Source organism: Lissotriton vulgaris, chromosome 9 (genome assembly GCF_964263255.1).
Source record: "Lissotriton vulgaris chromosome 9, aLisVul1.2, whole genome shotgun sequence".
Lineage (NCBI taxonomy): Eukaryota > Metazoa > Chordata > Amphibia > Caudata > Salamandridae > Lissotriton > Lissotriton vulgaris.
Window position 1 is genome coordinate 504,661,921 of NC_141697.1, and position 24,126 is coordinate 504,686,046.

At 41.6% G+C, this 24,126-nt stretch overlaps 1 protein-coding gene across 1 annotated transcript in view; it reads right to left on the reverse strand.

The window, feature by feature from the left end:
• The window catches only part of LOC147690328 (uncharacterized), a 196,606-nt gene that overhangs the window by 164,251 nt on the left and 8,229 nt on the right, over positions 1-24,126 (reverse strand). The window contains 1 exon segment of the mRNA XM_086939476.1: positions 22,195-22,321. Coding sequence (XP_086795602.1) covers positions 22,195-22,321 — 127 coding nt within the window.

A 24,126-nucleotide genomic window follows, 5' to 3' on the forward strand; every position in this document is an offset into this window, starting at 1 on the left:
CCTCCATTTCCTCAACTATACAGTTATACACACCTTACTTAATCAAACATATTCTAACACATATTTACTCTCTTATACAATCACTGATACAAGTTTTCAATGATCCATCCATATATATATATATATATTACCTACTGGCGGTCGCCAGTAGGTAGTTATAGTTAGGATTTTTTTCAATGTTAAATCTCAAAATTCTATTTGGAATTACTTTGGCACCGGTTGACGAATCTGCCTGAAAATTTCCTGAAAATGGCCTCGTCGAGCTCCGGTCCTTCCTTGACAGTTTGGGGGGGATATGTCAAGCGGGGGCCGAGATAAAAGGGGGGTCCCAAAACGCGTTTTCCCCATGTTAATTTCCATAGGGCGGTCGATTTCACTTTTAGCCCGAACGGCTGAATGGATTTCCAGCAAACTTGGCAAAATTGAAGGGACTGGTAGCCCGATGTGCCTTTGCTATGTCTCAAGATGTGTGCTTCAGTGGATTTTGAGTAATTTACGTTCAAAAAAATATATATATCTATAGGCGCTCTCCGGTGCGCGCACCGGAGTGCGCTCCTGGCGCGACACGCGACTTGTGCGCAGAAACCTGATTGGCTCTTGGGTGTCTGTAAACATTCTAAACAGTCTGGAGCGGCCGCCATCTTGTGTCTCGGTAAAATCGAGACACAAGGGGTTTGAAAAAAAAAGGGGCAAATGACCATAAGGGGGAAGAGTAGACCCCCTCTGACCCCCTAGGTTTGATGTGGGGGCTAAAATAGGGTCCTGCGGGGCATTACATTTTTTATTTTATTTTTCGTTTTGCGCGGGGGAAGCGCATGGTACGCGCACCGGGAAGCGAAGCACGGGGAAAATCCAGGACCATATTTATGAAGGCCTTGCGCTGCCAGTTTTGCGCCGCCTGTGCGTCAATTTTTGTGACGCACCAGCGGTGTAAAAAAATGTGCATTGTTATGCAATATTTAAAAAGTGACGCATCTATCTAGATGCGTCACTTTTTAAATATAGTGCAACGAGGCACATTTTTTTACACTGCTGGTGCGATGCGTCACTTTTCTGTGCGCACTCCTTATGACATTCCAGATGTGTCATATTTAATGTATGACGAATCATGTTGCAAGGAGTTACAGATACATCAGTATTTCTGACATATCTGTAAACATAAAAGTGACGCGAGGCAGGCGCAAGATTTTGACGCAACAGCATCCTAAAAGTGACGCAGAGAAATCTCATAGATTTCAGTACGTCGTTATTACCAAGCTTTTTGCGGGGGGAATGCCCCCTCTGCATACATTATACCTGACGCAGATATAATGTGGCGCAGAGTTTTAAAAAGTGACCCATGTACCTAGATGCGTCACTTTTTAAAAATAGCGTCAGGTATAATGCATGCAGAGGGGGTGTTCTCCCGCAAAAAGCTTTGTAATAGCGACGCAGTGAAATCTTTGAGATTTCACTGCGTCACTTTTAGGATGCTGTTGCGTCAAAATCTTGCGCCTGCTTTACAGCAGGTGTTAGACTGACGCAAGACCTTTCACATGGTGCTTTTTCCATGTGAAAGGACACATTACTGGAGTTGCGTCACTTTTGTGACGCACTCCAGCAATGCGTTACTTGGAATGTCATAAGGAGTGCGCACAGAAAAGTGACGCATCGCACCAGTGGTGTAAAAAAATGCGCCTCGTTGCGTTATATTTAAAAAGTGACGTATCTAGGTAGATGGGTCACTTTTTAAAATCAAGAGCCACATTATATCTGCGTGAGGTATAATGCATGCAGAGGGGGTGTTCCCCCGCAAAAAGCTTTGTAATAGCGACGCAGTGAAATCTTTGAGATTTCACTGCGTCACTTTTAGGATGCTGTTGCGTCCTTTAAATATAGTGCAACAAGGCACATTTTTTTACAGTGCTGGTGCGATGCGTCACTTTTCTGTGCGCACTCCTTATGACATTCCAGATGTGTCATATTTAATGTATGACGAATCATGTTGCAAGGAGTTACAGATACGTCAGTATTTCTGACATATCTGTAAACATGAAAGTGACGCGAGGCAGGCGCAAGATTTTGACGCAACAGCATCCTAAAAGTGACGCAGAGAAATCTCATAGATTTCAGTACGTCGTTATTACCAAGCTTTTTGCGAGGGATTGCCCCCTCTGCATACATTATACCTGACGCAGATATAATGTGGCGCAGAGTTTTAAAAAGTGACCCATGTACCTAGATGCGTCACTTTTTAAAAATAGCGTCAGGTATAATGCATGCAGAGGGGGTGTTCCCCCGCAAAAAGCTTGGTAATAACGACGCAGTGCGTCACTTTTAGGATGCTGTTGCGTCAAAATCTTGCGCCTGCTTCACAGCAGACCTTTCACATGGTGCTTTTTCCATATGAAAGGACACATTACTGGAGTTGCGTCACTTTTGTGACGCACTCCAGCAATGCGTTACTTTTGTGTTTACAGATACGTCAGAAATACTGACATATCTGTAACTCCTTGCGAATTGATTAGTCATATATTAAATATGACATATCTGGAATGTCATAAGGAGTGCGTCCAGAAAAGTGACGCATCGCTGTTTTCACGTAGCGATGCGTCACTTTTCAGAAATGAGGCCTCCAGTTTATTCACTGTGTCATAACTTTCTTTTCTAACACTCACCTTCTTTCATTCCTCCTACTTCACTTCCTTTCACCTCTCATACCTTTCTGTTCTTTCTTACTCATTCTCCTTTCAATTATCAATGCACTATATTTCACTTACTCTTCATTTTTTTAAGAATATAGCTCTTTGATGAGAATTGGAGGTAGTTCTGAAAAGAACTTTTGGTTTTCTTCTTTTAACTGAACAGGAACAAAAACAGGGAATGGAAACTGCTCAACAGGAGCAAAAAGAAAACAAAAAAATTAGGGGTGGGAAGGGCAGCGATGGTTCTCCAATGCTCGAACCATGAGCTGGACACTTTGCTCCCCATAGGTGAGGAGTTGATTGCAGTATCTGCATCTGACGACCCCATGGTTAAATGCAGGTTGAATGTTTGGCACCTGCTCCTGCGATTGCTCTCTCCCAGAAGAAGTTGCTCCTCCGGTTGATGTAGAGGCCCCATCTCTGGGAACCTCTTGTGCCAGAGCCCTGACACTTTCCCGGGCAAAATTCTGGGGGTGCCTCCTCTCCACATGTCGGATCATCGTAAAGTTCCCAAAAGAGTACTTTTTTGGGGGGTTACCCCGTGACAGGACCTGTTTGCAGATCCTGCACTCCACTTTTGGTGCATTCACCTTCTTCTGGTCTGCTGGAAACTTTAAAAATTTCCATATGAAATGTTCCTTCACCTTTGGGGTAGGAGGCTCTTCATTGATGAACTCAGGTTCATCCTCACTGCTGGATTCTCTGGCAGCCATGGTAATTCACAAAAGATCCAGGTGCAAAAAACAGGTCATTCAGTCACAAAAGTGAAAGAAGAAGTGAAGGAAATGGGTGGGGATTTCATTCATTGTAAAAAAAACTGTTAGCAACCAATGAAAAGTGTTATTTTAGGGTCACATGACCCGACGCGTTTACGCTGCGCGCTCCGGAGCACTTCCGGGTGCGTTTACGCAGCGCGATCGTAGGCGCTTCCGGGGCGCAAACGTGGCGCGATCGTAGGCGCTTTTGCGTGCGTTTACGCGGCGCGAACGTAGGCGCTTCCGAGGGCACTTACGTTGCACGCCGAAGTGACGTCATCAAACTTTTACAGACATGCATAATCATTTTCCTTATTAAAAAAAACTAATTTTATTTGTATGGTACGAAATGTTTTGCATTATTATTAACTTTTCATTCATATTTTTTTCACGAACGACAGTAGCGCTCTGGGTGCGCTTTCAGGTGAGCTCACGGAAAAGCTTACCGGAGAGCTTAGCTGAAAGCTTCCCGGAGCGCGCACCCAGAGCGCAAAAGAAAAAAATTATATAAAAAAAATGAATACTTAAAAAAAAACAGCAAATTGTAAAAAAAAAAAAAGGTTAGAAACTCGATATACAAAGGAATTAGCATTTAAAAAACCTATGAAATTCACTGAAAAAACCATAGGTTTCACACCAGTTATAGTTAGGAATTAGCATTTAAAAAACCTATCAAATTCACTGAAAAAACCATAGGTTTAACACCAGTTATAGTTAGCTGGAAATGTTACTGATATAAAACCATTGAAATTCCCACGTTATAGTTAGTTGGACTCACTATAACTTGCACGTGTAATGTACTGCTGATGACATCACATATTACATCACTCATGACATGGTCAGTGACATCACTCATGACATCACTGATGACAGAGAGACTGACCTACTTTCACTCGCTAATATATGTATTCACTAAGATACACTTAATAAGGCAGATATCCAATTATTTTTTTTTTAAAAACATCCATTAAGACAATAATTTAAACAAATATTCTTCCATCGACCTTAACATACATATATAAAACATATTTATTTATCTGAAAGACACACATTCACTGGATGGTGTCATCAGTGCATTACACGTGCAAGTTATAGTGAGTCCAACTAACTATAACGTGGGAATTTCAATGGTTTTATATCAGTAAAATTTCCAGCTAACTATAACTGGTGTTAAACCTATGGTTTTTTCAGTGAATATATATATATATATATATATATATATATATATATATATATATATATATATATATATATATATATATATATATATATATATATATACATATATATATGTATATATATCAAACCAAAGTTGCCCTCGATAAGAATGCCACGCACAGAGGGGGTTGCTGCACATCACCTCGCAAGCGGCAGCAAGATGGCAGGCTACTTGTCTTCTTTGTGGCCATACGCGTTTCGAGCTCCCTCGAGCTCTTGATCACTGGCGGCATGAAGCAGGACACAGGCAGTGTAAGAACAGCTAAATTTATTTAAATGAGAAGTCCCGCCCTTGTGGGCGCACAGGCATGCTGGTAAAGGTAGTCCCATATAATGCTGACTGGACTTCAATGTTCTTTGACCCAGTGATCAAGAGCTCGAGGGAGCTCGAAACGCGTATGGCCACAAAGAAGACAAGCAGCCTGCCATCTTGCTGCCGCTTGCAAGGTGATGTGCAGCAACCCCCTCTGTGCGTGGCATTCTTATCGAGGGCAACTTTGGTTTGGTGTTACAGCGGTTGGTCCAGCCGGTAGGATCGAGAGACAAGAGGTGGAGAAAAACGAAGGGGGAAATTAATGAAAGGGGGCAAGGTTGACCCCTCCTGACCCCCTAGGAATGATGTGGGGGCTATTAAAGGGTCCCGTGGGGCAAAAAATAAAAAAAATAAAAGTTTCGATTTTTCGCGGTAGAAGCGCTACCCGGTACGCGAACCGGGTAGCTCACCGGTAGCGTAACGGGAGTTCGCCATTTTGTGTTTCGGTCGAATTTAATCACAAGATGGATGAAAAACAATGTGGGAAATGGGTATAAGGGGGCACGGGAGACGTATCCTGACCCCCTAGGTTTTCTGAGGGTGGCTGAGGAGGCTCATATATGTCGGGGGAAAAAAAAGTTGAATTTTTCGCGCGATTAGCTGCCGGTACGCGAACCGGGTAGCGAACCGGGAAGCGAACATAAGTGAAAATTAGTGAAAAAAGGTACATTCGAAATTATAAAAGAGTAATTATAGTTAAGGGTTCTGTGTAAGTTCTAGGTACTTATAAGTAGGTACCAATACACAGTCTTAAATTTTGTATGAAAACTCTGTTTCCCTCATCTGAGAAGTGCACACCATCTTCTCTGTAGATATCTTGCATGTAGTAACGCAAGTTATTGTTATAGATGGAGCCCATTCCATGGTCTCTCATGTAAGCTGAAACAGACTTATTTACATGTTTCCTCGCTTTCTCAATTTGTGGAAAAAATTGATTGGACCACCTCCATTTCTGTCTTTGGCATATATTTGAATACACCAAGGCACTTTGAGGAAAAAGGGCCATCACTTGCTCAAAGGTGTCCTTTAAAAGCATTTCCAGACCAACCCCAGTCAAAGTGCCCAAATCATTGCGGTGGGATTTCCGGGGCTGTTCAGGCAAAAATACTCTCTCATGTACATCCTGTTCCTCTTCTTCCTCAGGGTTGGGAATGAACTGGGGAGGTGGTGGTGGTGGGGGTCCACCAGCTGCAGCTACTATTGAAGCCATCTTTCAATAATCAAAATAGGTCTTCCTCTCACAAAGTTGAAAGTCAGAGTGAGAAAAAAAGGAGGGGGCTTTCATCATTTGAGAAAAAAAATGTTCTAAACCAATGAAAAGTGTTATTTTTAGGTCACATGACCTAGCCTTACATCATTAGGAAACCAAAAAGTGAAATGAACCAATAAAAAGTCACATGACCTGTTACGCTTACGTTACACGTCCCGCTACGCACCCGGAACGCTTCCGGGTGCGCTAACGCGGCGCGTCATAAGACGCATTACACGGCAACGCGATACGTCGCACTTACGCAACGCGTCACGATGTTGTTTTCTAACGCGGCAGTTGCGCTAACGGAACGCTTACCGGTTTGCGGACCAGGTCGCGGCATCAAATTGAGCTTACAGGAAGCTACCCGGTATGCGGACCCGTAGCGAAACAAAAAAAAATTTTTTTACAAATATATACATAAAAATATTATATTAAAAACATATAAAATATATTTTTCGATTAAAAGAAGAATACATTTAACAGCTTTTGATATTTGCAAATAAAAAACCATTGAAATACATCGAAAAAACCATAGGTTATAGACCATATATAGTTAGGAATTAGCATTTACAAAACCTTGAAAATTCAATGAAAAAACCATACGTTATAGACCATATATAGTTAGGGATTAGCATTTTCAAAACCTTATTTTACTCACACAAAACCATTGAAATTCCATATATAGTTAGTTGCACTAACTATATATTTCGCGCATCCGCAATCCAATGCTGATGATGTCACATATTACATCATTCATGACATGGTCAGTGACATCACTGATGACATCACTGATGACATCTCAAATGACATCACTGATGACATCTCATTTAACATCAATGATCACACCACTGATGATATACTTCATGTGATAATACAATGCACCTCCTTACACTCTAATATAACCTCTGTTACACCTAGTGTAAAATACAGAGTATCATTTTTGAAACCATTGACACACGAATAACATTTACTACATACGCACTCACTGATTCCTACGTCTACCCACACATTCACTCATTCACCCATACAATCACTCGTACATACAGTCACTCATCATTACAACACTATCATATGCACTCATACACCTATGCAGACACTCACACACTGCCACTCATCCATGGAGTTACTCACACACCTAGTCAGTCCTGTAAAGAATCAATCACACTTTGATTTCTTCATCTATACAGTTAAACACAGAACACCTTACATTTTTACACATATACTAACACATACTTACTCACTGATACAATCAAATCCTTCATCCATACTCTTATACATCCACTCATTCTTCAATATATAAAACATATTTAAAATGTAAAAAAACACACAGTCACTGGATGATGTCATCAGTGATGTCATCAGTGATGTCACTGACCATGTCATGAATGATGTAATATGTGACATCATCAGCATTGGATTGCGGATGCGCGAAATATATAGTTAGTGCAACTAACTATATATGGAATTTCATTGGTTTTATATCAATAAAAAGTCCAGCTAACTATATATGGTCTCTTACCTATGGTTTTTTCAGTGAATTTTCAAGGTTTTGTAAATGCAAATTCCTAACTATATATGGTCTATAACCTATGGTTTTTTCAGTGAATATATATATATATATATATATATATATATATATATATATATATATATATATATATATATATATATATATATATATATATATATATATATATATATATATATATATATATAGAGGCAGTGGTTAGAGGTTGTGAAAAAGAATCAGAAAAGTAATGCACTTCCATGGAATATGAACAAAAATGTAATATGCAGTTGTCTAATGTACAAATTAAAAGGATGCACCTCAGAAATGCCCCACCAGCAAGACAAACATAAGAACTGGGAGAGCAGCCATTCAATCAAGTATTAAACTGAGATAGACAAGAAAGGGGCTGATCCAAAGCCCACTCTATGTATTATTGTATTGTTCATAATCGGTCTTCGACCACGGACAGCTAAAGCTGTAAGACTAGACGTAAAGAGAAAGTGGTAATGCCTTAAGTAATTTACAGTTAACAGTAAGCCTACTAATCCCTCAAGTATAAGCATATAACATATTTACTAGCCAATATAAACAAATTAAAAATGTAAATCTGTGAGAAGAGGAGCACAAATATGAAAGTAAAAGTAGATCTAGGGCAAGATTGATCAACATTAGGAATAGTGATTACCTAATTGCGATTTTCTGTGAATCACAATTAGGAAATCGCTATTCTTAATATATGAAGCTCATACAGTTTAATTTAGCGATTTCTAGTGAGTCACAAATCGACCTGCCTCATGAATATTAATGAGGCAGGTCGCAATTTGCTGCCCATTAGGAATCGCTAAAATCACAGGTATGGTGGTCTGCTGGGGTCAGCAGACACCATGTCTGTGTTTGCTTTTAAATAAAGCCCCTTCCTAATACCAAACCGGTATGTATTCACAGCTCTAAACTGCAATTCAGTAACATGTTACCGAATCGCAATTTGGGAATGATACATACAAAGATGCATTGTTCCGGTCACTAACGGCCCGATTCTGTGAATTGGGACGTTGACGACTGGTAAAATTCTTGAGACATCTGGCCCCAGTTACTAACTACGTCCACATGTGGCGGCAGTAGAGGCAGGAGAGGAAGACACAGAAGAAAAGTAAGATGATGGTAGAGGGGACCCTTTAATGCAATCTTCATTGAAATAGACTAATTAATCATACTTCAAAATAATAAATGCGGGTAAGATGAGACTTTAATTGACTGATGCACAAAAGGTGGGGTCGCAAAGCTGCCACTGTTTTTGCACACTGATTAACAACCCTAGCTTCATTTTACGCTGCAGCTAATGTACTAATCAGATACAGTGCAAAATGTTCATTTGACTCAAAAACTCCTGATGGAGGTCCACGAGGGAGAGCAGATCTCCACCAGTATTTCTGCATTCACTATACGCCCCAAAATTTTTTTTTGCTGGCACTCTTGTTTACTTTAACAGTAGTTGCTTTAAAAATTAAATGTTGAATTTTAGTAAATGACCTCGAACCAACATGCAGTGATCTCTGAGCCTCTGACTGCTCCCTCTGATGCATTTAGCTGGAATTCACAAAATGTAAGAGTTCTGTCATTGAAAGCTTCCACTTTGCAAGCAGTTTTGGCAGGACAGTTTTTCATAAAGGGTTTGCAACAGTAATTGTGTCTGCAAACTGTTGATACATACCGCTGCAACCAGGAAGGATGTGCAATTTTCAGAATCCCTCCACCTTCTGATTTACAATTAGTTGCAAAGGAGTGTGCGAGTTGAAAACTAATTTTATGAATTACAAGATTCTGTTTCTACACTGCAGGGTGCCTCTTTGGAGATGCAAAGTTTGTGATTTTGCTGCTTTGCGACTGTAAAAAAGCATAGTACAGACTCTAAGTTTTCAAATATGTTATGTTTTGCAATTCCATTAGCTGTTAAGAATTGGAGGCAGAGGACAACAAATAGATAAGACAATCAGTAATATCTTCGGGAAAGCAGTTCATACAATGACACCTTTAAGACTCCCTTTACTACTCTTTTCATTCTTCCTCACTTTCTGATTTTTTTACCTGCTGTAAGCAACTTGCAATATAATTTGCCACTTAGCTTCCAATTGCAAATACTGCAATTATGAATGTTATGTTATGCATTGCTTGTAAAGCACGCAATTCACCTATGAGGACATCCTGGCTCTGAAAAAAGCAGGTACAGACTGGGCCGAGATAGGCCTGGATAAAGTAAAGAGCCATGTCTTTGGTTACTTGTGGAATCCAAGAACTGAGGAGGCAGCTCTGGTGTGCAAGGGCAGGTCGGCTCCGCTTTTGGAGTGAGGTATGGGAAAGCACAACAGATGATTGTGGTTCTGCTTATGTGGGGGTTTGTGCATGTAGAAGTCCCGCTAAGCGGCGGTATCTGTTTGTTTTTTGGAAGTTGATGCTGTTGTTGAGGTATGTGGGTCCAACACTGTGTAAGCCTTTGAATGTCTGCAAGAGGAGTTTGACGAGGGCCCTTTTGTGTATGGGGAGCCAGTGAAGCTCTTTGAGGTGCAGTGTGATGCAGTGCGATGTCAGTGTGAGGTGGGAGGTTGATGTTCACCCAGGCCGCAGCATTTTCTATAGTCTGGAGTCATCTGCACAGTTCAGCATGGATTCCATCATAGGGAGCGCTGCAGTAGTCCAGTTTGCTGGTGATGAAGGCCTGGGTTACGGTTCTGCAATTGTTGCTGGGGAGCTATTTGAAGATCGATCTTCCTTAGCATCCTGAGTGTGTGGAAGCAGGATGCAGCAAATGTTTTCACTAGGCCAGTCATAGTGAGTTGGCTTTCAATTACTATTTCGAGGTTCTTAGCATGGGTAGCCGAGAGCGAGGTGGATCTGAGTTCTGAGGCCGCGAGGTGATGCCAGGTGGAGCTACCTATGCGCTGAAGAGGAGATAGGCTGTGGATTCCCCCTCGGCCGTCACCTACCCAGCCGGACCTTGGACAGACCGTCCTTTGTCTCTCTGTCGTAGCTCCCTCCTACTCCTTCACCCTACCCCTTTCCCCCTCTTCGCTCCTTTCCTCTCGTCATCTTTGCTCTTTAAATGTTTTTTCCGTTGAGACCTAGCTATCTGACCGATGCCCATTGGAGCTACCTGATAGCTGAAGAGGAGATGGGCTGTGGATTCCCCTGGCCGTGACCTACCCAGGCGGACCTGGGGCAGACTTTCCCTTTGTCTCTCAGTCGTATCTATACCTAACCCCCTTTCCCTTCTTCACTCCATTTTACTTACCCTCTATGTTCTTTAAATGTTTTTAATGGTATGTTTTTTTGAATTTGTAACTGATGTAATTTGGCACCTATGTCGAACTTTTTTGTAAAGCGCTCTGATACCTTTGGGTCTAGCTAGCGCTATATAAAACTCTTAAAATAAAATAAAGGGTTTCTCGCAAAGATTACTACTTCCGTCTTGTCAGTGTTGAGCTTTAGGCAGGTGGTTCTCATCCATCTGGTGACTTCGGTAATGCAGGAGGAGAAGTTGGCCCGGATGTATGGCATTTTGTCAGAGAGGTAGAGTATGAGATGTTTGTCGTTGGTGTGGGATAAGATTCTGATGCCATAGGCACGGATGATGCTGGCGAGAGGGGTAATATAAGCATTAAGCAGGGTGAGGCAGAGCAATGATCCTTATTGGACTACGAAGATAAGGCTGACTCATTGGGTGCGCCCTGTCAGGAAGCAGCAGATCCAACGAAGTGCTGGTCCTTGGATGCCGACTTCGTGTGGTCATTGGATGAGGATGATGCAGTAGGATACAGTGTGTTGTGGCAATGAGGTTTGTTTCCCTGCAGTGGTAGGTTTCAATCTAATGAAAAATGTCTACCCTTGGTTGATGTCCCTTAAGTGGCACCTCACACTATAGGGTAGTAGTCTTAAAACATAGCTATGTGACCGAAAAGGCATTGTCTGGCATACATCATACCTTCTTGAAGAGTTATGTTAGGTTTGCTGTTTGTAAAGTGGGTTTTCCAGCCCTGAGTCTGCATTTGTATCAAAGTGCAGGTGGATCAGGATGAAGTAATTTTGATGGTTTTGCCTCATTTTCTGATTGCCTTTCATCTTCATGTCAAAGCTTTTGCATCTTTCCGGTTTGCTTACTTTGGCAAAGTGTACACCCTTCTTTATTTTAGGTGTACCCAGGTGTGCAGTGTTCCCACAGATCCCATAATTCCAATGCAGCAGGTAGCTGTCATTGACAATCCCATCAGAATTAAGTGGCCACACAATCAGGACCTTCTAATGTAAAAATCCTTAGGCATTATTTTTCCCTCCATCATGTGAATGAAAGTATGAAGTATTTATCATATCCGTTACTTTCCGTCCTATCTTAAATTATGAAGAGCTACCACTTGCCCGCGCTAGACTGTTTGACTATAGTTTTTCAGGCCATCATTGGCCCAATCACTAATACAGTAATGTGGGCATGCAGGCTTCAAGCAAAATACTCTGGACCCTTAGTAGTTTGCGCAGAAGCATCCTGTGAAACCTGTGACTAAATCCATATGTCTTCAATTCTATGAAAATAAATCCTGAACTATATCCTCTCTATCTCACATCTCAGTCCATGGATCAGTCTTGCAATATCTGAAGATCATATCCCACTTGTACCACTCACCAAGAGGATTAAAATGCCAGAAAAAAAGTTTGCTAATTTAAATCAGGACGAAAGGGGTCTGAGCAGGGACAACCTATCTCATCCAGGATTCTTGAAGAAAAAGTAAGCAAACCAAATAAAAAAAGGCTGTCCTATGTTTCCTTGTTTTAACTCATCAGGGTTCACTTTGACGCCACATGAAGGAGCCTTTAACGTATTACAAATGTGTTTTTGATTGGTTTGAAGAAACAGATTTGTTTTGCCATAACCATGGCTATTCAGAAAACATTTATTAGGCACTACACTGCATTTATTACAGTCAAGGGAGTACTCAAACAAAATACATGACGCAGAATATCAACTAACAATAAGAGTGTGTAGAAGCTTTCATGTTGTAGATACATTATTCCATGTATATGAAGCTGCCAATTGATTAGCACCCACTTTTAAGCAACTTTTGAAAATGTAAAAATCTTGACTTACTGGGTTTTAGGATGCTGAATGGTTTACTGTAAAACAAAATACTTAAAAGAGATGACTACGCCAATGGGTTTTAAATGTTAAAGTATTTGATATCGTGTGACTAATTTTATATGAAGTGAGTAAATTCACCATTTTAATGTGTATGATATTAGTGTTAGCCACTGATCCTCTGTTGATCTACTCTCTTTTTCCCTCAATCTGGGTTCACTAGGATTACACATAGGAGGTCTGTATATAAGTTTCATGCAGTCAACTAAGGGTAGTGGAATGACAACAAATTACAAGGGACAAATCTTGATAATGGCTCAGGTGGCACACTCTCTTTATACTTGTGGTTTTGTGGAGTGTATAAGTAAATTCCTGCAGAAGTAGAGACAGATGTCATGAAAGCAAGGGAAATAGTCACACTTTAATAAGACATTTGGTAGGCAATTGATGTAATGTCCGCACACGATGATTCTGGAAACCATGCTCCAGACTGTAACTCTATTGCCAATAATCTTTCAGATTAATTTGCTGTAAACAAGGTTACAACAAGTCCAGTCTACATAGAAAAAACATTTACCATTTCCAGCAGAATAAAATACTTATATTTAAACTGGGAACAATTCTGGTAAGATGGTATTAGATTTGTGACCAGGCAGCCAGAAATAAATAGCTCAAAGCACTTGCCAAATATTACCTAACTAAAGAAGGAAAATATTCTTAGGTAATTAGTAGGCACTTTCTAGAATGCGAAGATACAAAAAAAATGCCTCAGAGTCAAATGAAGAGGACAATGGAGGGAGAACAATATTATTTAATGCATTAACCTGGATTAGCAATATCCCCTCTTCAACACATATCTCCCAACTTGGAGAGGCATTTCCTGAATATGTGTCAGCAGAGGAGTTAGCAATCACTTTGCCCCAACATACTGTGCACAAGAAGGCACCCAAATCAAACTTTCAAAATTCAACCTTGACCAAAACTCTGGTTGTACAAAAAGGATTTTGTGAGATCGCCCCAGCAGAAGAGAAACATTTAATTTGTGTTACACTCAGCCATACTTGTAACCCGCAGGTGTTGTGAGTCCTCCGCTACAAGTTTTCGCTGCATGTCAACCAACGTCTTTTCTTGTCCAACAAGTCTTTTCCAAATCAGGAAAAACAGTAAATGGTTCTCCTGAAAGAACTCAGCTTTCTTCTGGAAGGTAGCTCAGAGAATTTTGTATCTCCGATTTGTTAATTGCAACACCATTACTGTGTCACTAATCGGCTCTGCAGTATGCACAGGTCAAGGGGTGAGACTGTAGACTTTCACAATTGCCTAACAGTAGATATCTTCTTGCCAGTCCATCAAGTCATCTGAGGCCCTTATGACAAACCAAAGGATATCAGGCATACACCGTACTTATACATGGGTGATTCTTTGCAACTTATCAAAGGCTTCATACTTGTCCTCTAGTTTAACCAGGGCATTAGTTGCATTGCTCTGGAAGGGCACCATCTTCAATTCATCAGCAGTTTTGGTCAACCAGCCATCCTGCATTCTCATATAGTTTCCACTTATCTCATGTTTATGCTCCATCATCAAAACCCTTGCCTGTTAGTTTGCCACTTTTTCCATTGTGCTCCGCACTGTGGTCTCATAGTAGTTGTTTCTCCCGTAAATTTGAATGAAGGTCATCTGCTGATTTGAGAAGGGTTTGTGCCCTTTTTGGAATTAGCAGTTTTTTAAATCCTTTAGTTTGCCTTTTGTACCAGAACGAGCTACATAAAGAAGTCTTCCTTCTCTTTTTAGTCCTTCAAAGCCAGCACAGACCTAAAGACAGATAAGGGCTAAAATCAAAGAAAACAGGTAGAAGAGGGCTCTCAACCTACACCCCAGCAGTGGTACGCATGAGAGACAATGCTCCTTGTGATGTCGCTTCAGGATGAGCAGCAAATCTGGTGTTGCAGGAGTCCCTGCTTATCCGCATCAGTGTTACCCCTCCTACAAGCTCATCCATTTCTTACAAGGCCTTACCTCTTCCCCGACCATACCTCAAAGTCAAGATGAGATTCAAGCTATGCCACAATAAACAATCATGAAAATTGCTCCTCGCTACTCCACTTAGGCACACACGTTTCCATTGCCCTTCTAGCCACTCCCTACCTCTCACACAGAAGAGCAAATAAAAAAGGCTACCACAAGCTCAGATGTAGGACATGGTCCTGAGTGTCACAGTAATTCAGCAGAAGGAATGTGAGGAACCTTATCAGGCTCCAAGCTCCGGTCGCATTACCATTAATGCGTGGCTCCTACCCATAGTCATGCACCAACAGAGGCGGCATTCTAGTCTCCAAAAGAGGACAAGCAGGTGGCCCAAAGGAGATTCACTCATACGCTCCCAAGGAGCACAACCTTCTTTGGTTCATTTGATCTTTACTATGGTTTTGTTGCATTGTTTTACTTTTCTATTAGTGCAACTGTTTTGTACAGCGACTTGAAGTTCAGTCTACACTAGGTTGGGAGCTTACAGACATGCCTGCTATCTCTGTGCCTTCCTGTTGGACTTGGCCCTTTTTGCAGGGTCATCCCTGCAGTTTTTGCCTTCCTCCTATATTTTTTCTGACCTGTTGTTAGCTAATTTATGACTCTGTAACTTTACCACTACTGATCAGTGCTAAAGTACATATGCTCTCCCTAGTGTAAATTGATGTATGGATTAGTGACTCCATGATTGGCCTATTTGATTTACAGTCAGACCCTAGTACAGTGCACTGCGTGTGCCCAGGGCTTGTAACCCAAATGCTGCTGGTGGGCTTGCAGCACTAGTTGTGCCACCCACAGACCAGCCTGTAAAAGTGTGTCTAAGGCCTGCCATTGCAGAGCCTATGTGCAGTCTTGTACTGCCATGTTGACTGAGCACATGCACCCACTTGCCAGTCCCTAAACCTTCCCTTTTCTTCATATCAGACACCCCTATGGTAGGCCGAAGGGCAGGGTGCATTGTAAGTATAAGGTAGGAGAAGCCCTGATGTGTGTGGAATTTCCTAATAGTAAATTAGAGCCATTTTCGTTTTTCACTATTGCAAGGGACCTGTTCTCCATAGGCCAGAATGGGCAGTTAGATTATTACATTTTATAATCCGAACTGACTCAGAGAACATGGTAGAAATTAGAGTTTAGTATGCCTGAACTCAGAATGATAAAATACATATTTTAGTGAAGTTGGTTTTAACATTCTGTGTTTGAAAATACCACTTTTAGGAAGTAGGTATTTTCTTGTCTAACTATCCAAAGCCTGCCTCTGCTAGGTTGTGTATTCCTTGTCTGGAGGTTGAGCAACACGGCTAGGGGATTCCAGGAGACAGGGTGAGTCCGCCCAGTGGTGAATAGAGAGATCTTCATCTAGATGGGAGGGAGGAGTTGCCCCTGGGACCTGAATAGGACTGTGCCTGCCCCCCACAGTGCTGGCTCCATCCCCTGGGGTGTGTCTGATGTCTCTGCCCTGCACTGTGAAAGAAGAGAAGGAATCATGTCAACAAAGTGCTCCAGGGCTGTGCTTTCCCTCCACAATGCTGGCTCCACCTCCTGTGGGGCGTCTGATGTTTCTGCCCTGCATTGTGAAAGGAATGAAGGAGTGCTCCAGATCTGATTTGGACTAGGCAAAGGACAAAGGATTTTGGGGTATAAATATTGGGACCCTAATCCCAAGAAAACTGGTGCTATGTAAAGTGCTCTGATACCCGTTTGCGCTTTATAAAACTCTTTAAAAAAAACAACAACAAAAAACTTTTGGACTACAAGAAGAAACCTTTGCTGAGGAGAGGAACCTGAAGAAACTGAGGAGAGACTATCCCTAAGCTGAAGTGCGGCTTGGGGGATTGGCTTGCAGTGGTTGCCTGACTGCCAAAGAAAGGAGAGAGAACTTTGTGTGCTTTATTTTCAACTTGTGAAGGATGTCCAAGGGCTTGGAACAGAGCTTGCCTCCTCCTGAAGTCTCAGGGACAACAGACTTCAAACCCCAGCTCCGCAGAATTCTTTGGAATTGCCTTCTGCTGTTTTGTGGCCTTCTGAGGAACTGCATGTTGCAAGGAGCTGGAAGTGCGACTCAAGAGGAAGAAGCGTGTCGCCTTGGCAGCCGCTGTCGTCGCAACTCCGAAGGAGGGTGTCGCCACAGTAGCTGACACATTACACCATATCGAGAGAAGCGCCTCGCAACGAAGAGGAAGCGTGTCGCTGTCGCTGCTGCTGCCGTTACATCATGGATGTTGCCGCTGTAGCTGTCGCACTGCACCGCATCAAGAAAAGCGCGTTGCTTCCACGGAGAAGCGTGTCGACGTTTGAGCTGCTGCCGTCGCATCTTGGATGTCGCCTCTCTAGTTGTCGCATAGCGCGGAAGCGTCTCGCAAACATCAGAGTAGAGTGCCGCAGCCGAGGCTGTTGCCATCGCATCGCTGAACAAGGTGTCGCCGCTGCAGTTGATGCATCGAACAGAGACTTCTCGCATCATCGGAGAAGGCGTGCCGCATCTCGAAGATCTTCACGTCTTTATTTCTTTGCACCAGAACTTTGCCGCATTTCCATCGCTGCAACACTTTTGTTGTGGAAGCGTCACGCATCGTAAGGTACATTGACTTAAAGTGTCGCATCTTAAGAACTGAATTGAACTAAGCTAAAACTACCCTTTTAAGTATAGTATTGTGGATTTTTGTCTTTTGTGGTCTTGTGTTAAGTCTATATAAAGAATACGTATTTTTAATATACAACTGTATGGTGTCCATCTGTAGTGTTGTCACTGGGTTACTGTATATGGTCACAAATGCTTTACACACTGCTTCGGAGATAAGCCTGTCTGCTCGTGCCAAGCTACGAAGGGGGTGAGTTGGGGTTATTTTAGGAGTGAACCCCCTTACCCTGACTAGAGGCAAGGGTCCCTATTTGTCACAAGTACCTACCTGTGCCAACTAGAGACCCCCAAATCTAACAATTCCCTACAGGTTTACCTCAATTTCCTTCTGTGAGGCCTTTAGTTTTCATCCCTCTAAGTGGGTAAATACAAAACTCTGAATCCTCCCTTGTTCCGTGTGCCCACCTCTCACTTACCACATTTAACCTTCTGTGCCAGGGAGTCTAGCTTGAGTATCCAGGTAAAAAAAAGACATTAAGTGTATCTTCATGTGGCATCTTCTCTGTTTGGCACTATCCAAGTTAGGAGTGACAAAGAGTCACAAATCCTACCCTTAGCCTTTTCAAAGCAAAACTCTCCCTTATACTTCTCCATTCCATCTCACCTAGCCCAAATAGCTATTGTTGTCCACAGCATTAACCTTCTACCAGCACCCATACGTGAGTGTACATAAACACATAACAGACACGAGCCTTGACATGGTCTTCTTCACTGAAATCTGTCTGGGTGATGATGTCACTCCTATCCTACACAAAACCATACAACCAAGTTACATAAAACCATGCGTACAGAAGCTCTCTGCCTACCACAACCATTCAAGATTCCATTACTCTGGCATACAAATCTCTACTGAACCAAGGCTCTCCATCATCTCCATACTACACATCCTATTCTATCTTGTTTGCTGACCTCCACCTTGCAAAACTGCATTTGCTGAACAATTACAGGCCATTATCTTTAAAATACTAACACATCTCAACCTTTTCATTCTAGAAAACTTCAAAATCTAGTTTGATAAATCAAAACAATGTTAGAATATATTCCTACTTTCCAACCTAGAATCACTTAATCTAGCTCAACGAATTGTCAGCCGCTGTGAGCATACATTTAACATAATATTCTTTCTTCATCACCTTACTAGCTATTCATCATATATTCAATCTCTCCAACTCACAACATCCACAAATCTTCAAATATATGTTGAATCCTGGTAGAGGTGTACTTTTTAGTCCCAACTAACCAGTTTCTTACACAACACCCAAAAATAGCAGGTCCACATCTGCATTACTCATTAATGTTATGGAATTATATGGCACAGACCACTCCAAAAAAGATATGTATGAAAAATTATGCAAAGGAAGTAGGGTTAGGGAACCAAATATGTATTGGTAAATACTTAGCAGCATTATCAAACAAATGCTGGAACGGCAGATAGGTTTTGAAAGGTAGCAATCTTGAAATGGATTTTGAAATACAGTTTAACAAAACAATCCAAGACGGCTGCTTAACCATGCTTAACCATGTGCATGTATGATGTAATTTTACTAGAATGCCCCATAATGAAGGGATTGTCAGGCCTGAGATGCATTATCAGTGATTCAAGTGAAATGATTAGATGAGTGAATTTATATTTCAAAGGAAACTCAAATCAATGGATTCTAAAAAATGAACACACGCATAATAAATAGCAGATAATCAAGTAATGTTGTGCAGGCTTGGAGACACTAATCAGGAAGAGTTAAGTGCATATAGAAACTTCTACCATTTCAAAATATTTGTAAGCCTCGCATTTGGTAAACCCCAGCTATAGCAATTCTATTCTACACTTGATAGTCACAGCACACCTGTGCTGTCCTGCAAATTAGGTGTATGCATGACATCCTATAATGCTACGTTTATGAGGGTTCCTCGAGATTAGAGTTGACAAATTAGCCTTGCTGAACATGGACAAACATCTGATCCAGGTGGGGACTACTGAGATCTCATTATGGCCTAGTCTATGCTTCCATCTGCCTCTGTTTAATACACCCTCTCTTAAAGATAGCACTATGTCTCCACACCAAACAACTTTCCAACACTGGCAAAGAAGATGTGTGTCCATTTTCGTTATATTCCTTATACATGATAGATCCTCTGCTCAAGGTTCTCCTACACGGGTATTTTACTCTGTTCAGCGTTTACTTGTATGGATTGAAAGAGACCCTGTTCTATATTAGCGTGCATTGGTTGAAAGATACTTTGTTCGATATTTCCTTGTGCAAATTTTAAGGTACCCAGTAGAAAGTTTACTTGGACATCCTGTTCTATTTCAGCAGAAATGAGTGACACCTTTATAAAGTGTACGTCTGTCACTCTCATATTTTTTATTTTTTATAATATAGGTGTATGTTTGTCTGTTACTTTGTGTTGTGAGATGTGTGGTTTTTATTGCCTGCAGGTTTTAATAAGGAGTGTTGGTCTGGCCAACTTGACAAGATGTGACTTCCTTTCTTTAGCTGCACCTATATACATGATCCCCTTCAAAATGGATTCACAATATTTGCCTCAATTGAAAGAGCTCCTCCTGCCTTCTGTGACTAAAAAAACTTTTAGGAACAGTGTTGGGCATTTAAAAAAAATGTCTATTGTGACTTCACAATACAAGTTTGAATTATTTGTTGTTGACGGGTAAATGAGCTATTACAAAATTAGATTAGGAAATGATAATAGAAAATGCTTTGATGTAGTGCACTTTTACATTCACCAACTATTCTTCTACGCTTTATGCAAAGTATTTGGGTCTGCACACTATTGGATTGGAGAAAGGTCTCATGCATGGCTATGGCCCAACTTCATCATCATAGCAAGTGAGTCTTCTGTCCATCCATGTGGGATTGCATGTGCATACCTTATTCTGTGTTTGAAAGATATGTGCGAAGTGTGGTGGCAGTTGACAATGGCCACACTGTAACCCACATTGTTTACATTACAGTGATACCCAGGATGGAGGGTGGTGAGAACCCAGAGAAGAGATGCGAGTCGCAGACCTCCTCCAGGACATTCCAGAGGGTCCTGCGAAATGGATCAGAGTTCTAGTTTTGGGGAAAAAGAGATAGAAGGCCCCTTTGAGGCTTAGAAAGTTTGCCTAACTAGTTCATACCCCATTGTTCACTGGAATGGCGACCTTCATATGTTAACAGGGAGTTAAAGAGGGTAACCCTTGTTTTCAGTCTCTCTTGATGTGAGACTCCCAGCTCCACCTCACCTTTCTGTTGACATCTGACAAGAAGGACCATGGCTGGACAAGTCTGAATGCAAAAGGCGAAAGGCAACCAGTCTCAGAACTGCTTATATGAATACACAACTGCCATCTGTCACTTTGTATAAAGGGTAGAAAGAATCTACAAGCTATGTGCCAAAATACTCCACCAGAATCCATTGTCTCCTTACCAGCGGCTACCATGAAACACTCTGTGCTGCAGGTTTGGATTAGCTACAGAAAACTTCCATTGACAGGACCTGGGCCACACTCATTGGGGCTTTGATCAAGACTCCCAGGAGGTGCTGCCTGGTCTCTGCTTTTAGGAAGAGCGCTGAGGGACTGCTCGGGGGGATTGGGGTTCCCTTACACTAGGAAGATGCTGCTCAGATGGAGTGGGGCAGGGAAGAAGTCATGGAAAGTTGAACTGAAACCATCCACGGGAAGACAAAGGAAGTACCTGCACCACTCTGTGATGGTGAAGCCTGAAGTGTCCTGCACTGTCGACTTAATCTTATACCCTCAAGTACTGTAGAGCTCGACTCTACCTGAGTTCCACTGAAGAAACCCAGAGCCAAGAAGCAACATATTGTTAGATCCGGATTGCAACCTGCGAGAAGAGAGCCGGGGGAAACGCTGCATCAACGAAGAAGCATGATGTACTCATTTCTCACCGATGTACTCAGTAATATGACAACAGGTGGGCACCTAGACTGTTGGGGCAAATTTTGTGCGAGGCCTGAGGAAGAATGCAAGGTGTAAGATTAACTGGACCAAGAGCACTGTGAACCAGAAGCAGCCACCTCAGCTTGTGCTGGCGCTGCCTCCTTTTACCTGAATCAGTGTGCTCAGACATCGTAGAGGTTGACTACAAACAAGTCAGTAGGGCAGGAGCAAGGACACTGCCATCATCCCTATTAGACCAATTAATTCTGTCTAAAACATCACATGATCAGAACAGACCCTAAGGTACTGTGCAGTCAGGTAAGATACTTAAAAGAGAGGCCTGAGGGAAGCCCATATTAATATGGTGGTATTCACCTGTACCGGCCCATATTAGGTCTTCCTCCCCAATGCTGACACTATTATGACAATACTGAGTAATATTAGTAGTCTATGGAGTTCTGACTCCCTAACCCCACACCACCTACTAGAATATTGTTTAGACTGATCAACCTTGCTACAGAGTGCAAAGTGATATGGGAGCATACTTGGTGCTCATTAACTGTACGTTTAAGACCTGCAATATCAGCTGTAAAACTCGCTGATTGTCAAAATTTAAACCAAGTAATCTCTGTGCGCCTCAGATTCCTGAAAACGTTACAACACTCACAATTATTTTTAAATACATAGACCAGGGTATTTAAATGGATTTAATTTGAGAGGCTCAAGTTGTTGTATTTTAAACCTCACAATGAAATTTACTTTAACCTTACCCAAGGAAGTCAAGGCTTGGTTTATTTCTTTCATCACATTTGTGTAAAGCTCATTCTGCCAGTTGTATAAAAGTGTCCACTCATCGTCAGAGAAATAAGTAGCAACATCATGGAATGTAATTGGTTCCTGGAAGAAGAAATTACACATAAAATATATGAATGACATACTCATACAGTTTTTGCTGATCATACAAAATATAGAATGAAGAACGGTTGAAATATTAAATAATATTTTCACTTGATTTTGGGTTTAACACTTCTGGTCTAAAATTATTACTGCAGTTATAGTAGAGGTCACAGCCATGTATATACCCATAACAAAGCAGAACAGCATACCCTTCTACACCACATCAATAAAGCGGGTAGAAATTTTAGTTTGTGTCTAAAGTAACAAAACAAGCAACTTCCTATTGTTTCCATCTAAGTGCCAAATGAATACCGTACCCACCACAGACTTATGATCTGGTCGCTAGTTAAGGTTATAAAGCACAAAACAGAAACTAGGAGACTATCAACTCCTATTGCTATTAGATTATCTGTAAATGACACCATGAATCTGATCAGTTTTGTACAAATCTACTCAAATATAAGGGGACATCTATATTCTTTATATTCTTCCAATCAACATTCTGATTATGCAAACCTGGAATATAATCTGCTCTCAAAAGAATTGTTTACTCTCAACAAAAATAGCAGCTCTCTTTGGCTAAATCTGCCAAATGATTTGACTTTGAACCTCCTAGGCCATTTACATAGTAAACTGCAGAAACATTGTCTACACAAATTAACAACACACTGTTTGACAAAACGTCCTTAAAACTCAAAGCATTCAGGCCTGTAAGCATTTCCAAACAATTTATATGTAAGCATCGTTCCTCCCTGGTCTTCAGTCTTTAGGTTGTTTAAAAGGGCTCCCCAACCTAAACTGCTGTCAACTGTATACAAAGTAAATTCTGGTACATTCCCGAATATGGCCTTGCAATTCCAAATCTCTAGATTGTCCAGTCACAACTAAGCATGAGCGGGAAATCCCTTCCGCTCGTGGATTTTTGGTAAATTCGCAATCCGCGAACGCTCGCGAATTTACTGAAAATCCGCAAATTCGCACGCAGCGGATTTTTTTTTCTTGGTGATACAATTTTGCGGCGTTCACTTACCGTCATTCAGCGTTTGCCGAGTTGTTTTTCTCGATATTTTGCGAGTGCTGCGCCATTTTGGATCTTGCTGCGGGATCCCGCGGGAGTTTGGTGACGCATCGCGAGGGTTCGCAATTGCGAACATGTAGGTGCTACGGGCAGCAACAATCTCGCACTCGCAAAATTACAAAATTTGCAATTCTGCACAAGAAATCCACTAGCAAGCAGCATAGACCTTCTGAAAATGATGATTTTTATCAGAATAACTCCTCAGGTTGACATTTGCCTGCACTTTTTGGGATTTGAGGCCTGTTGACTTTCTTTGGATCACTTTTGGATTAGAAATCAACTTTCACAAGTAAGTTTGTTTGGGGCATTACAGTTGCTGTTCTGCAGAAAAACGAGTTTTGCAAAACTGAAAGCACTCAGCAGGTGCAAAAGTTCACTCATCATTAGTAACCATTCCCTGTAGTACTTCCTGAGGGGCCCCTCCAGAGTTCAGTTGCCTACGTTTGTTTGGGGCATTACAGTTGCTGTTCTGCAGAAAAACGAGTTTTGCAAAACTGAAAGCACTCAGCAGGTGCAAAAGTTCAAACTCATCATTAGTAATAGTAACCATTCCCTGTAGAGCTTCCTGACTGGGGTCCCTCCAGAGTTCAGTTGCTAGTTGCAACAATTCTATGACCCTGCTCTGACCCTCACAGCAGGCTCATAGAATAGCTACAAGTAGGCCACAAAGGTCCTGGAAAAAAAAATTGCACTGCAACAGAAAGCAAATTACAGATAAGGAAGCAGG